This window comes from Cyprinodon variegatus, unplaced genomic scaffold, assembly GCF_000732505.1.
Source record: "Cyprinodon variegatus isolate N-32 unplaced genomic scaffold, C_variegatus-1.0 Scaffold875, whole genome shotgun sequence".
NCBI classification, from domain to species: Eukaryota; Metazoa; Chordata; class Actinopteri; order Cyprinodontiformes; family Cyprinodontidae; genus Cyprinodon; species Cyprinodon variegatus.
In genome coordinates this window covers 90,717-105,608 of record NW_015151328.1, presented here as the reverse complement: position 1 = coordinate 105,608, position 14,892 = coordinate 90,717, and the positions used below count along the sequence as shown (strand labels likewise).

The 14,892-nt window shown below is 38.3% G+C and overlaps 1 protein-coding gene across 4 annotated transcripts in view; it reads left to right on the top strand.

The window, feature by feature from the left end:
• Positions 1-14,892, top strand: part of dapk1 (death-associated protein kinase 1) — an 82,021-nt gene that overhangs the window by 549 nt on the left and 66,580 nt on the right. For 2 of the 4 annotated variants that reach the window (XM_015397621.1, XM_015397618.1), the window contains exon 2: positions 179-345. In XM_015397621.1, the coding sequence (XP_015253107.1) occupies positions 284-345 (62 nt within the window). In that variant the 5' untranslated portion in view covers positions 179-283. Of the gene's footprint in view, positions 1-137; positions 346-14,892 lie in introns of all 4 variants that reach the window. The other 2 variants (XM_015397619.1, XM_015397620.1) reach the window with 2 other exon arrangements.

The following is a 14,892-nucleotide window of genomic DNA, read 5'->3' as shown; positions in this document are numbered from 1 at the left end:
CAGCAGCCTTTTAATGCAATATTAATAAAAAGATAAAGTGGGGAGAACAATAGCGGCTGGTAGGGACTGGGAGGAAGGACCGTGACGTCGTCCTGGAGCTGCAGGTTCATGTCTCCCTATTGTTGGCCGTCTCCCAGCAGCTCTCACCGGCCGGCTGTGTCTCTTCCACATGCTGCAGGAAGCCCGAGATATGAGGAGGATCGGCCCCGGCCAGAGGCTGCCGCTGGTCAGGATGCTGTGAGCAGCCGGGGTTCCCTTCAGAGAAGCCCAACGCCTGGACATCATGACTGTTTTCAATCCGGACAATGTGGAGGAATTTTATGAAATAGGAGACGAGCTGGGGAGGTGAGTTTAACTGCGTAATAACTTCCTCTTTTATGTGGCCGAGCCATATGGCTGCTGAAAACACCAGTTATTTTTATTTGTTTTTGTGAAGCTCATTCATACTATTGCCAGAAAGAGCAAAATAGGGCTTTAATGTCTCCAAAACAAGAATCAGAATTTAATACAAATATTTACTTTTTGATTTTTGGAGTAATTTAAACATTTAAAGGTCTTATAGGCTGACTTAGTGGCTGAAAGAACTACAGAAGACACCAATCTCATGCCTGGTGTCTTCATCCATTGTCTACATAAATGTACAACTTTTCAGTATGTGTTATATATATATATATATATATGTCCAACAATCTATCCATTCCCTCATTTACTTTATGATGTCTATGAGTCTTTTTGTTGCTCCTTTGGTCTGTTTATTGATTTATTGATCCATCCGGGAGTCTGTTCTTCTGTTTATCAATCAATCAACGTTGACAGAAAATAAAGGGGGAGTACGTTGTGAAATGAATTTGGAAAACTAAAATTTTTAACCACAAACCCCAGTTCAAATTTTCATGTAAATATATTACATTTCTTGATAAATATTGACAGAACAAAAAGTTTTGATATTTTGGGGGATTTTTCTTAATTTTTTGTTTTCCCCTTGACACTGACTCCTGTGTAAATATCCTAATGAGTTATACATGAATCCATCTAACTAGACCGTCCACGAGAAGATACGGTTATGGACAGTTAACGGCCTGTGGTTCTAGGCGATCTGTGGCTCACTGACTGTTAGCAGGGGGACATCTGGCCTCGCTATGTCTAGCTCTTATATTTACATGTCAAACAACAAAATCTCCTCAGTGAGAGTCGGATCTTTAGAGTTCAAGTCAAAATCATCCCTGGGTTCTTTGTTTATGAAATACAAGTCCAATTTATTTCAAGTGGGTGTGGTTTATTTACTGAAGCAAGGCTGTTTCCATATAGATGCTGATGATCAGCGCTGTGATTAATACAGTCCCTGATGAGGAAGAGTTTAACTTCTCAGAGGCCGACCGCAGGACGTTATTTGATCCTTTCATCACAGTGTCCTTCGTTGTTCAAACAATTAATGAAATGTGTTTGGTTAAAGGTCGACAAAAACATGCTGGAAAAGTGTTACATTTCAGAAACCTGAGGTTTATCATTTGCAGGAGAGGAGAAAAGCTTTTGGTTGGGGGATTTTAGTTTTGGAACGTAGTCCTAAATGATTATCTGAACAGCCGAGGAACCTGTCTTACTTCTAATATCGGATGCTTTGTAAATAAAAAGGTTAAGTGGTCTAATGGTCAAAACTGTTCTGAGAAAAATATCATTTCTGCCCCAAGAGGAGAGGTGATCTTAGAACGTTCTGGTTATTTATGTGACTTAGTTTGGTAATAATCAACCCTTTCTCTGCCGCCCTGAACCGCTGGAGCGACGCGGCTTCTCCTTTTCACACAGACCTTCCTGTTGGCGGTGGGAAAGAGCCGTCGCTGCAGCGGCTATCTCACCACGCTTCTCTAGTAACAGGGAGCTTTACGTAATGGGCTAGAATGTCTGGCTGTGGTCCAGCACCTGGATCCAATGGCTCCTGCAGAGCGGAGAGTTTAAATAATTTTTCTTTTTTTTTTTTTTTTATAGAAAAGTGTTTTAACAGGTTATCTTTGCTGTCGTACCTAAAATCCTGTAGGAATCCAGTTCATCCCTGAATCATGTCAGAAGTTTCTGGTCTACAGTTTATTATTGCTCTAAAATTCTTATAAGAGTAAAGATGATGGTGCTGGTAAAGAGGCCTTCCTTAAGTCTTTAAGGAGAATTGAATCTGTTAGAAAAACAAAATTCTGATTTGATAAAAGATTTTCAGTTGATTATAAAAAGGGAACTTTGACCATGTTTAATGCTGTTTGAAAACACTTCTTTTAAACCATATTTTAGGTTATGTCAAAAGTTTGGAGACATAAACCAACTGAAGGAAATTAGTTTAAATTCCTGATTTTTCCGGATGGGTTGGTAGTTAAAGAAATGGCTTTAAACAGTGTAGACTTTTTAAAATTGTTTTATTTCTGGTGTTGTTTGAGTTAAACCCACTAAAAAAAAAATAAAAATAAAACCTCACAGTAATAAAAGAGAAGAGCTAAAGAAATATGATAGAAACTTAGATTGGAGAACTTGGTCAGACCTTCCCTTTTAGTTCTTGAAAAATTTGTCAGAATTTGCAGAAAGTTTCCCTCTGCTCAGTGTTTGAGCCGAACATGGTCTGTCCGCAATGATGTTTTGTTTGTTTTTTTTACATGATTTTTTAAAGTAGTGATTTATTTACCTGTAAAGTTTGATTTAACTCTCCATGAATTTCAGGCTGCTTGTTTCATTTAGTCTGTTTGTCCCCTATCATTTTTTCTACTGTTGGTTTCCCACAGATAAGCCAAATCTGGGCTGATGAACACACTTATGGGTTTTTTTTGGTGTATCTGTGTTTGAACAGTTGTACTTTCCATGTTTGAAGCCTTCTTTATATAGAAAAAGAGAAACAACAGTCATGCTGTGTTTACAAATTCTTCTTAAGGGGTCCTTAACTTGGGTGACCTTTCAGATGAGCCAGGAGTGGATCATGAAAGCAGCTCTTTCTGTTCTTCAGCAGCATGACGTTCTCTGTAAAGGCTGGCGCTCTGACAGACACAGAGCTTTTTGATCTAGCTGTACGGCAGCTCTGACTCTGGCAGGACTTGGATTATTGCCTGTTTGGTTTGGCAAAAACGAGAGACTTTGGGAAATCACCCAAGCAGGGACTTGATGCTGACACTGATCCTAGCTGCTTAGGAGCTGGATGGCACAGGCAATGTTTAATGAAGCCGAGCGGCTAACCTTTATTAGTGTTAACCAAAACGAGACAAGAAGGGGGCTTGGTGAAGAGTGGGGACGATGTTTTCCTGCTAATCTTTACAGTCTGATCTGTGCTCAGCATTCACAGCCTTTGCTTTTATTGTTAAAGTCCTTCAAATCCTAAAAACTGTCAACCTTGATCTGGTTTAATCTCCCTGCGAGTTATTTCTCAGTGCAAACATCCTTCAGTGTTTATGCAGCCCGGCTTAATGAATTTTAGATGTTCAGAATGAAATATGCAAGCTGCTGTTTGCACAACTCCTGTCAAAACCCAGAGAAAGGAAAGCATCACTGGTCCGTTTTTGCCCTCCTCTGAATGCTGTGAGTCCTGCCATAAACATCTGTCCGTGTGTTGCCTGAAATCATCTATGTGAAGCCCTGACTGCCGTGTGAGCTCTGTGGATCGCTCTAATAGTTTCACTGATTGGCAGGAAAGTCTCCCTTCTTGGCTGAGATCAGCAGGGGATAACTGAGGACATCCCAGCTCATAGAGAGCCTCCAGTTTGATGCGTCTCAAAGTGGTGATTAGTTGAAGGGCGAAGCGTTATTGGAGTTTATAAAGGTTTAATGGTAGCAGCAGACAGCGGGGATAAGAAACCAGCCTCTGCTCCTCAGACCGCCTCGTATTTTCTAAACTTTTAACTCCTACATCAGCATGTTTTATATCGAACATGGGGCTGATATTTGTGGTTTCAGCAGAAGGGATTTTGCAGTTTTTTGCAGTTTTCCTTTAGTTATGTTTTCTTTAATTCATTACAGGTGAAGCGTTGGTTGATTGGTTGATTTGCCCTCACTGGGTTTCCTTGTGTTCTGCCATTAGGTCATAACACATTATTTCTAACAAAAGCTGCAACTCGTCCCCCTTTAAACACCAAAACCACACCTGTCCATCCTAGGGTGCCACGAAAACTCAATGCATTGATTTATTAATCAGACATCTGCAGAACATTGTGTTTTTACATTATCGGGTTAAACCTGGCAGCAAACTGAAAGTGGAGGTTTGGTCTGTTTTATTGAGGCGATCTAGATGTTTTTTTCTTCTTCTGAAAATGTCTGTTTGAGTCAGTTTCAATGCAGGTTAGAGCTTCATCATAGCATTGTTATGCTTCCCATCCTAGTAATGTAGAGACAAAGAAACTTTATGAGGGACTTTTCGATGGGTGCTTTCCATCATTGGGAAGCTCTGTTTCAACTCCTCATCAGATGTTTAATCAGCTCTATTCTCCGGTTTATGCCTGACTATTCCTAATAAAGCTTTAGCCATGTCTGTGGGGAATTTCGGTATAAAAAGGCATCATCTGCTGTCTGCACAAAACCGTTGATGTTGCATTTTGTTAGTTTCCCGCAGAGTGTTTCTGCTGTCATTGTAATTTTTTTTTTTTTTTTTTTTAGGATGACCCGCCAAGACCAGCTTTAGTTCATTCAGGTTTCTGTTCTTCTAATGGCTCTATCTCTGTAATGATGGAGAATCTTTAGTTATATGGTGCAGCTCCTTTTATTTCCTCCGATTGTTGTTCTCTATTGCATGTAGTCATGTAGAGAAAAGGATGCATTGGAGCTGTAATAAAATAGTTTGCTAAAAAGTCAAAGTTCAGTGTGTTCCTCAGAGATCAGGCCATGAAGTTTAATGTTGGATCCATGAGATGGCTGCTGTTTGACTGAACACTTTTACTTCTCTCATATCTTTGTGCAGCTCTGCCGTGATCATTAGTCTGCATTAATTTGGCCGCTCTGCTGCTCTAGCAGACATCCCTCCTCTTGCATATATGATGAGTCTGTGGGTCGTTTCCAACCTAACTGAACCAAAGGGATGGCTGCTAACTCTGCAAATTAGCATAACATTAAGCTGAGACTGCAACTGGATGATTCCTCTGCAAAAAAGAGCAATTTCTATGAATACTAAACAGGATTATAGACTCCACCCGGTCCTGGTTTGAGCCTTTGAAGACATCCTGCTGCAGTAGTTTAGTTAGAAGTTACTAGACATTACCAAATACACTACAGAGACACAGCAAGCTGCTGCATCTCTGTTTTCTTTTTTTAATACACTCTGCACAATCTGAGCAGACACTGCCCCGACTGCTGACCTAGATTTGCCCCCCTCCCTGGGTCACAGCATCATGGAGGGGAAGTCTGTCATTTGCTTCACTCCAACCCTTCGAAGGCTACAGGATATAGATCCACTTTAGTAAAACCAGGTACTGGAGGGTTGTTGGTTCATCCAGTTTAAAACTTACGCATGTTTTAAATATTTAGCAATGAGGAAATAGAGCTGCTTTTATGCATTTGTCTTTTACAAGAGTGGGAAATGTTTCTATGATGGGTTTTATGTGATGCTGTTGCTGTACAAACTCACCTGAGAGTTGGTTAACACAAGAATACCTGCTGTCAATGAGAATGTGATGGACACTTGGGTGGGTCTATTTTTTAAAGCCTGACCAATTGATGGGAGTCATAAACGTTCACACAGAAGCTGCCAGTTATTATAAGCTATCCTTCCTTTGCTTCCTTCCTGCTTGCAGTTTAATCTTTAAGCTGATGCACTTATCTACAAGGCTGAGAGCAAAACATGACGAGCTTTGGTGTTTTCCTCAGGTTTTTATTGGTCAGGAGGTCCTGAGAAGAACTTCATGTTTGTTTTTGTTTTCCCCCTTAAATCTGTCAGACAGGATGATCTTTAAGTCACACAGAGGTCAGGTTTGCTTCAGGTCTGGATGAGGAGGGGAGAACCTGTATTTTTATGGTGATATCCATCTGTCCACTCAGCGTTTGTTTAAATTGTTTTTATATATTTCAAATTAGGCTGTTTCAGCAATATCAGCAGCCATACTAAGTTTTTTTTTTCTGCTTAAGGTTGAAAAAGAAAACACCTTCCAACTTGAATGGAAGGGATTTATCAATGTGTCTGATTCTGTATATATGTGAGTGAAGCTGAGGGCCAGTTAGGGACGAGTCACAATCCTTTGCTGTGAAACAGAAAGTTGTTTTTATCTCCTCAGTCTCATCAGCCATTTTTCTTATAGCTTGCTTTAAATAAAAGTGTATACATCCTCAATTTCTGATGACTTGATTGAATTCAGAGCTAGTAAATTGGTCCCCACTGTTTCAGTCGAAACCGACAAGGATCAGAGCTGATATTACAGAGCTGTGGTTACCAAACAGCCTCTGATGGAATCAAATTTACATGTAAATGTGTAATAATGATCATTTTCTGTAGTTTTATCTTTGTTTCCCTTCAAGTGATGATGCATTATTTCCAAAAAGCAGCAGGGCTTTGCTTTTATTTTGACAAGTCTGCTGCTGAACTGTATCGTAGTGGTTTTAAAAGTCCTTATCTGCTGCTGGTTTTTTAACTTAAGCCGTTAGTAGCTTCTTTGCCAGAATGATGCATGATAGGTCAGCTTATCATTTTAAACCAGTGTCACCAGCATTTAAATATTATTTCGGTTTGGTCATCAGATGTTTAAGGAAGCTATTTTCTATAACTTCATGTACTACCTGAGCTACAGAGAGACTGTTATATATAGATTAGGGTCCACTTGAGTTTTATGACACAATATTTGGACCACTGCAGCTTGTTTCTGTATATATCCTGTTTTGTGTTGATATACTAATAGTTTTTTTTTTTTTCTTTTTTATGCCCAGTTCTGGGAGAAGATATTTGGGTATAATGAACATTGGAATATAACATAAAACTTGTTTGAATGTATATCACACTGGAAAAACGATCTAGAAATAATTTCTTAAATTAAGTATATTTACCCTTAATTTGAGTAGGTAAGTGATAATTTGCCAATGGAATAAGTATTTTTACTCTTACAACAAGACAACGCAATTGTGTTGTCTTATTTTAAGTATAAGTTGTATAAGTTGTCCATTTTTTCCAGTCCATGAAGAAAACTTGAGTGACAAAGGTGTTAGACTTTTGTTCAAATGTGTTTATTTAGTTTATGCATCATGGAGTCCATGTGGGTCTTGTGTTGTTATCAATGGAAATATCAGCACAGACATCATCGGTCAGTGCTAGAAACCCCACACAGACTCCACCTTAGACACATGCGGGTACTTTGTCTAGTATATTGCTGATCTAGGTTCTTCCTTGGAGTCGAGGCATTCCTGCCGCTGGCCTTATGCTTCACACTGCAAATATTTCCAAGAGTTTAATCTCTATCATGATTTAATAAGTGGAACGTTCCCTTTGGAGCACTTTGTTAGCCGTGCTTTCCATGCCTGCTGCAGCAGCGGCTTTGATGTCAACCTTGTGCTTGATATTCTATGTTCATGTCTAGCATGGAAAATCACCCTATTTCCACTCCCTCTGTGTTGCGGTGATGCGTTCAGGTACCGAAAAATGGTACCATTTGATTTAGCGTGAGAACCAGCTAATACGTCTGAATTATAAGGTAATAAACGGTCTGATAAACTGTCAGAACAAGTCTTTTAATGATAGATTTACATCTCTATACATTGGAAATAATCAGTAACGGAAAAGGTTTAGAATTTGTGAAGAATCTTTTTATATTCATTATAAAATGTAAAATAGTGTACTATTTTTTTTTTTTACTTAGCATATTGTGGAAAAATATTTCCTCCTTCATAAAATAGAAAGATCCTCTTAATACATGAGAAGACTCGGGTCTTTAAGAAAATGGCAGCTTATCAATTAATTGTTAGTTGAGCCATAAGATTAGATTAATTCGTTATTTGATAACTTATGTTTTCGACATCCCTAAACATTTTCCACAGCTTTCAGAATATTCAAGGACTGAAACCACTTATCAAGATTAGTAAGATTTAGTGATGATTCATGTCTTTCTGGATCTGTGTGGAGTAGAAGCGGTGAAACCAGGCAGGGTTTTTCCAGTTATGGTCCAACCTTTGGCAAACCTGTGTAGTTGGCCTCAGTTTACCTGAAGTGTCACTCAGTGGAGTCCTGACGCTCTAGCCTGTCTGTTCAAAGGTTGTACATTTAGAGATGGTGTCCCTCAAACAAAGTCTGTCGCCAGTGATGATTGAAATGGCTTTTGCCTGCTTATATTTTCTCCTAGTTTAATTATTCCCCTTAAACCTTAGAGATGGTTGTGGGTGGAAATCCGGAGTTTCTGCTCTGTCTAAATTTGAGCTGCTCTTTTTTATTGTGTCTAGATAAGTTCATAAAAACTGAGCATTTGTACCTAAATCACAAATGATCAGCATTTTTGTTTGGGGAAAGAGTTTTTGCCTTCACTACAGTTAGAAAATATCTTTGCATGTCTGGCTTTGGGAAGTGTCTTTTAAGTTGGATGGATGATTAAGTTTATGTTAATAATTTTGTCAGTAGGGTATATAGTATAAACAGAATGACCTGTTGGAGACAAGATTCTCTCTGCTTTCAGCTTCATCTGCCATGATGTTCAAACATATGTCAAAAATACAATAATATGTCTTTTTGCTGTGAGTAAATATGATGGAAAGCTCATAATTTCTATTTCAATTGGTCATGTATAAACATACACACACAATATTATGTATTTAGTAGTGATAAACATGAGGCAATAACTTCAGAAATGTCTGAATGTTTGACATCTGGGTCCATTATCTGTCCTGAAATGATAGTTATATTTGATAAATCACAATATCTGCATTTTTATTTGGCTTGTCAGATTAAAACTAATTGAATGAACAACATTCTTGCACTTTTCAGTGTTTAAATGAGTTTTTATCATTGAAAGTAATAATCTAATCTTAAATGTAATTATTTATCAGAGGTCATTGAAAAAAATCATATTAATCCAATGATAAATGCCAGACTGTGTGTTATTGATCCATGTCATATTTTACTTGATTACCTTGTTGTGGTTTGTGTTGTCATAGTTCTGAATCCTTTAAACCATTTCCATTCGAGTCTCTTCTCTATTTTCGTAGCTACACTATGGTATATTGATACATTTCAACTAAAACATTAAACAAAAACAATCACAGTACAGCTGAGAACTTTTGTTTCTCAAATATTCAGAAGTTTTCCTTCCAACTTCAAACAGCTGTTAAATCAGGACACGTCTTTGCAGAACTTACAAAACCAGTCTGAACTGTTGGAGCTTGCTGACGTTCTGCAGAGTCATGACAGCTAACCACCTCGAAACCTGCTGAATGTCAGTTTCACCAGACGTATAAGGGCCCAGTGTTGCAAATAAGGCTGAAAATAAAACAGGAGGCGATAGATGGGCCCACTGCAGTCCCTGCAAGCTCACCCCTCACACTCAGTTGCAGAGCAACAGATTTGCGCTCCACTCAATTTGTATGCACAGCCTGAGATCTGGATGTTTTCTCCTTTTTATCTTTTGTTTGCTTCTTTTTAACAAACTGTTCACAGAAGGGTTTGACTGAGTTACTGCTAACATTTGATATTTACAGCAGTCAGCCTTGATGTCCGGCATATTTTACACCATTTCCTGCACTAACATGCCTCATTCAAAGAAATGCTTTTTCCCAACTGTAACAGCTTGTTTAGACTTTTACAGAAACGTGTTGATTTCCCATCCTTTAAAATTGATTGTTAAAGAAGCAAGGTGTGGTAATGTGAAAAATACGATACAAAAATATATAAACATATATAATATGGTCAAACTAATAATAAAATGTTGTCCTGGTTTAAGACAACATGCTTTTATTTTTGGTGGTTTATGTCTAAGAGGGAACTAGTGAGTAAGAACTAGTGAGTCAGAACCCCCCTTATTTACAGTGGTATTTGTTTTGTGTTTAAATATTCTAGTTTGTAGAACTGGTCTCAGCTGTTTGGAGTTCAAAGCAACCGGTAAGACACTGCAGGGCCTAAGCGGGTCTCAGTTGTTGCCATCACCATAGTGATGGCGGACTAGAGCGCCTTGTGGCGGACTAGAGCGCCTTGTGGCGGACAGTCTGTTTCCAGCTTGGGTTTGACTCTCTGCCAGGGATCTTCCTCACCCATTTGTTGGTGCTCCCTGGGTACTCCATCTTCTTCTGACAGGCCAAGAACATGCCCATTAGCCTCTAAATGGGCCTTTGTTTGTGTGTTCGTTGTCCTGTGATGGATTGTCCACCTGTCTAAGCCGTACAATGACTGCTGTAGATAGCCTCCCTCCCAATATAGACAACGGATGGATGACATTTAAATATATTAAAATGTTAGATATATTTTAGGACATGCAACATGAACCTGATTCCTCTTTTCTTTTTTTCATTTTACATAACACCCTGATCTCTAAGCCATTTTTCCATATCAGTGTAAAATAAGACCTTATTATCCCTGATGGGCATCAGTGGAAGAATATCTCTATGTATTGATGTTTGTTTTCTCCCTGTCTTTAGTGTTGGGTGTTGATAGTTGTAGATTTTAATGACACAGGCGATGAATTATGAAGCCTTTTAGCTTCCTGTACATCTTGGTACAGTGTTCCTATTGTTTGCTGTGCCTTGAACGGCATCTCTGCTGGATATAGATGACATTCCTGTTAGACACTAAAGAATGGCTTTACTTAACAGCGACAGGACAAACATTACCTCCATCTGGTCGCTCATAGCCAGTAATCTGCTCGCCAGCTTCGCCATTTATTACTTTGGAAACTGTAAAACTCTCCTCTTTCCCGAGTCATACCTGGCTGGGAGTTTGTATAAAGACCTGAGAGTGGAAAAAGTCTTTACACCTGTGGAGTCGACGGCTATTTTGTGACAAACTTTAAATAATTGAGGCAGTGCGACATAGCAGTGTCTCCTTACTGACAGTGAGGTCTCATCTCTTCCTTCTCTATTTGCAATGCTTATTATTTTCATAATCAAAAATAGATCATTCTTTCTGGTTATATTTTTCTCCAAACAATTGTGTTGCGCTTAGCTGAGTTTAAGTAGCTGACTTTTTTATGATTAGCTTATTGTGTTTTATGTTAATATTTTTCTGTAATTTCTTTCTTTATCTCGTTGAAATGTCTTGATCATGACTTCCTCAGGCTCCCTGAAGGTAGTAGTTATTTATTTTGAATTTAGCTGCTTATCTTGTCCTTTCACTAAGCTCTCGTGTATATAGTAGTTTTAGTAGTTAGTCCAGTGGAGATGTTAGTTGGTTTGTTTTGGTTTTTCTTTATTTCTTTTTATTCAAGACATGATTTTCACATGTTGTTCTTAGTGGTGGATTTGGCCTATAGAGTTCGTGGGTTTTATAATACTTTTAGAATCACTTTATTTATTGAATAATTCCTACAACTCCCTGCAATAATGACTTATGAAGTCTTTTGCCACCAAACGGCACCATTACTGTAGAAAAACCCATTGAATAGTTAAGAAGTGAATATAAGCAACTAAAAAGCTTCAGAATTGCTCTAGTGTTGGTAAACATAAACTATAAGATCCAGAGGTTGGAATCGATTCAAATTCCATGAATTGATATGATTCTTATTCTAAAGATTTAGAATGAATTCTATCTGATTTGCTCTGATGTCAAACTGGATTTCTAGTATTTAAATGCAACCTTTTGATTCTAATATATTAACTTTCAACAGCAAATTGACAAGGTAAAAGTTGTTAATGTTAGCTATAAAGACAGTTGAAAACATTATCAGTCTATTTCTTTTTTTAACTGCTCTAATAAGGTCAGGTGAGTTTTTTTTTTGTTGTTTTGGTCTTTTTAAGATGTTTTCTTGCAAAAATTGGAAACATTTGCTTTTGGGTGGATGAACAATGCTGTAAGTTTTCAGTCGCAGTCCTGTCCCATCACCTTTATTTTGTGGCATATATTTTCATATATTAGCAGTGCACGTCGTGTAAAGTTGTGACCTGAAGCTTCTAGCTTTGATTCCCACCTCTTCTTACTCAGAGCCACCTCCCTCCTCATCATTCGGTCTGTGTTGGTTGGTAGGAAGGATACGAAATTAAACCCCAGCTTTAATTTCTAGAAGAAAGCCTGAATGCAAAGTCCAAGACTGTAATAAAAAATGAGTGAAGGGAAAATGTTCACCATTAAAAATTAACACCGACCTTCTGAAAGACAGCAGGTCTCCTGCTGCTCATAAATAATAAGAGCTTTTGGTTCCTTAGAGGCTAAAAAGAAGAAATCCTAATTAAATATATGGATAGAGATAGCCTTGTATCCAGTAATACTAAGCCACTCTTTCCTGGTTATGAAACAAGATATATACTGGTTTCTTCTTGCTCAATACTAACGTAATCTGTACTGTCCAGCATTCTGACATTTCCATTTTAAAATTTCCTGACTCAAGTTTCTATATATATATATATATATATATATATATATATATATATCTGTTTGAAAAACAAACGGATAATTGTTTTTTTTCCTCTGTATGTTTCACAAAACACATAAAATATCCCACTACTTAGTTTTCTTGCTAAATTTACCGGTACATTGGAGAGCTTTTTCTATTTTTTGCTCAATGTTTTGAATCTGGACCGTTTTATCTCACATTTGATACATATTATTTTAAGCCTGTACCTTTTCTGAGCCCTCGTAATGAAATTTCTTTCCAGTATGAATCTGGTGAAGCAAATATGAATAACAATAAAATAAGTCCTATTCTAAGTTTCAAGCTCTGATGGGCATTTTACTCAGATAAGTTGACTGAGCCCAGTTTAAAACACTAAAAACAATTATATCTGTGAGGGTCCAAAGAAAGAAAAGTGAAATGACTCTTGATTGTGTCTTCTGAGAGTGTGCTCTAAACTAAATGAACAAGTTGGACAAAAACTTTGGTTATGTGGAAAATTAGAGACATGGGTCATCATCTGAACACCAATCTAACATTAAACTCATTTATTTTTTGAGAATTTAATTCCATAATGAAATGAGAAAAAGTGTGGAAACATTTTCCTTGGTAAAGATTTTTGCCACCTTTATTACCCAGACCCCTGATTGATTACATTGTAGGATGATCCAGGACGCCTGGTTATGGAGGAAATGGTTGCTTACAAGTTCAACATGTGGCTCTGTTCATATCAGACAACTTGCTGTAGAACGAACAGATAAAATCCAGAGATTTATACCCAAACTCAGCCTTCACACCCACCCAGGATTATCTACCACCATCTTCCTTCCTCCAACACTCACTGGTTCCTCTCCTCAGTCTCTGTTGCCGTGGAAACCCTTCCGCTGTACACAATGGCACGGCGGTTGCATAATGTTTTTCTGCCGGTGCAGCTTGTGGCCCACACTACCGCTGAGTGGGCAGGGAGTACTCCAGAACGACCTCCTACACTTGGCTCAACGCTAATGAAAGGCTTTCACACAGAATCACATCGGACAGCTCAGAACCTCTGGGTCCCTGGGTGCCGTCCTGCAGCCAATACATCCTCCTTTTGACCTCTCTGTCCTGCTTAAACCACGCAGATTGTGGAGCCAGGAGTTTGATTATCTTTGCAGTAAACTAAAAACTCAAAATTAAAAAATGAAAATTGATTGAGCATTTTAAAGGTTTCAGTCAGTTTGAAATACTGTATTCAAATATCGTGTTTAACAAAAAGTTTAGGCAGATGCTTTAATTTAGCTTTTGGCTCTGACTTTGAAAACATCCAACAGCTGTTTGTTTTCTGCTTCAGTGTAGAATGTGACAAACCCGCTGCCATCTTGCTGTGATCAGTCATTAACTTAAACCCGCTTTCAAAGGACAAACAGGAATTTGTCAGTAGCAGCCAGTTTCTCTTCTGTCTTTATCTGCTCTGTCATCTGCACCGTTTCCTTTGACACACAAACACCCAAGAAGAGCAGCTGCAGAGGAGCTAGAGCTCCACAGGGTAAGACTGATGTGGGGAAATTTGGACGGCGACAAAACATGATGCGCAGTTCACTGGGACTTTATTCAACCCCCATGAGCCACAGACAATTTAATTAAGTAGAGAAGCAGGACTGTAACTAAAGTGAGCATGCTCATTTGAAGGGACTTACCACATTGAATACACAGACTGAGACTGATAGCCCCTGAGCCTTTAAGAGATGTGTGTGTTATTGTTGAAGTGGGGGGCTGGGGGGTCCCATCATTGTGTAATTGCTTCGATTTGCAAGAACTTTAATGTGAACTAGCGGAATAAAGCATTGATTCAAGCTGAGCTCCCAGACCTTTTCCTTCTGCTCTCCATCTCCTCTTTTTACTCTCACGTGCCAAACAATTTGGCACTGCTGCATGCATCTTAATCCACATGAAATATTCATTTCTGAATGTAAAACCAGATTGAACCTTCTGAGCTGCACTTTAATGGTTTGTCTGTATTGAATCTTGGGAATAAATAAAGTATTAAAACACTGTAGTTCTGGAAACAAACTAACCATTAATGGATTTAGTTGCTTTACTTGGTCTGGAAGATCTTTTTGATTTATGTTAGCAAATGCGCTGTTTATTCTCCCAGTTGTTTAAGATTGCCTTGGGTGAATAAATGTCACATATGTCATTCATTTACTTGTGTCTGACCTTCACTGAGCTGTTCCCAGGAAGTCTATGACTAATACCAGTTTGTTTTTTCTTTGAATGTGTTGGTTTTAGAAGGGACATGTTTGTTTTAGAAAAATTTAATTTGTATTTAAAATCTCTAGCAAAAATTTATCATGTTAGAGGTCTTGGTGTTTAGTTAGTGAATCACACCCCTTTCTGTTTGAAGGAGTTTTAAACCAAAAATGAAGCTGCAAATAGAAGAATAAGAAGTTAAGCAAAATGT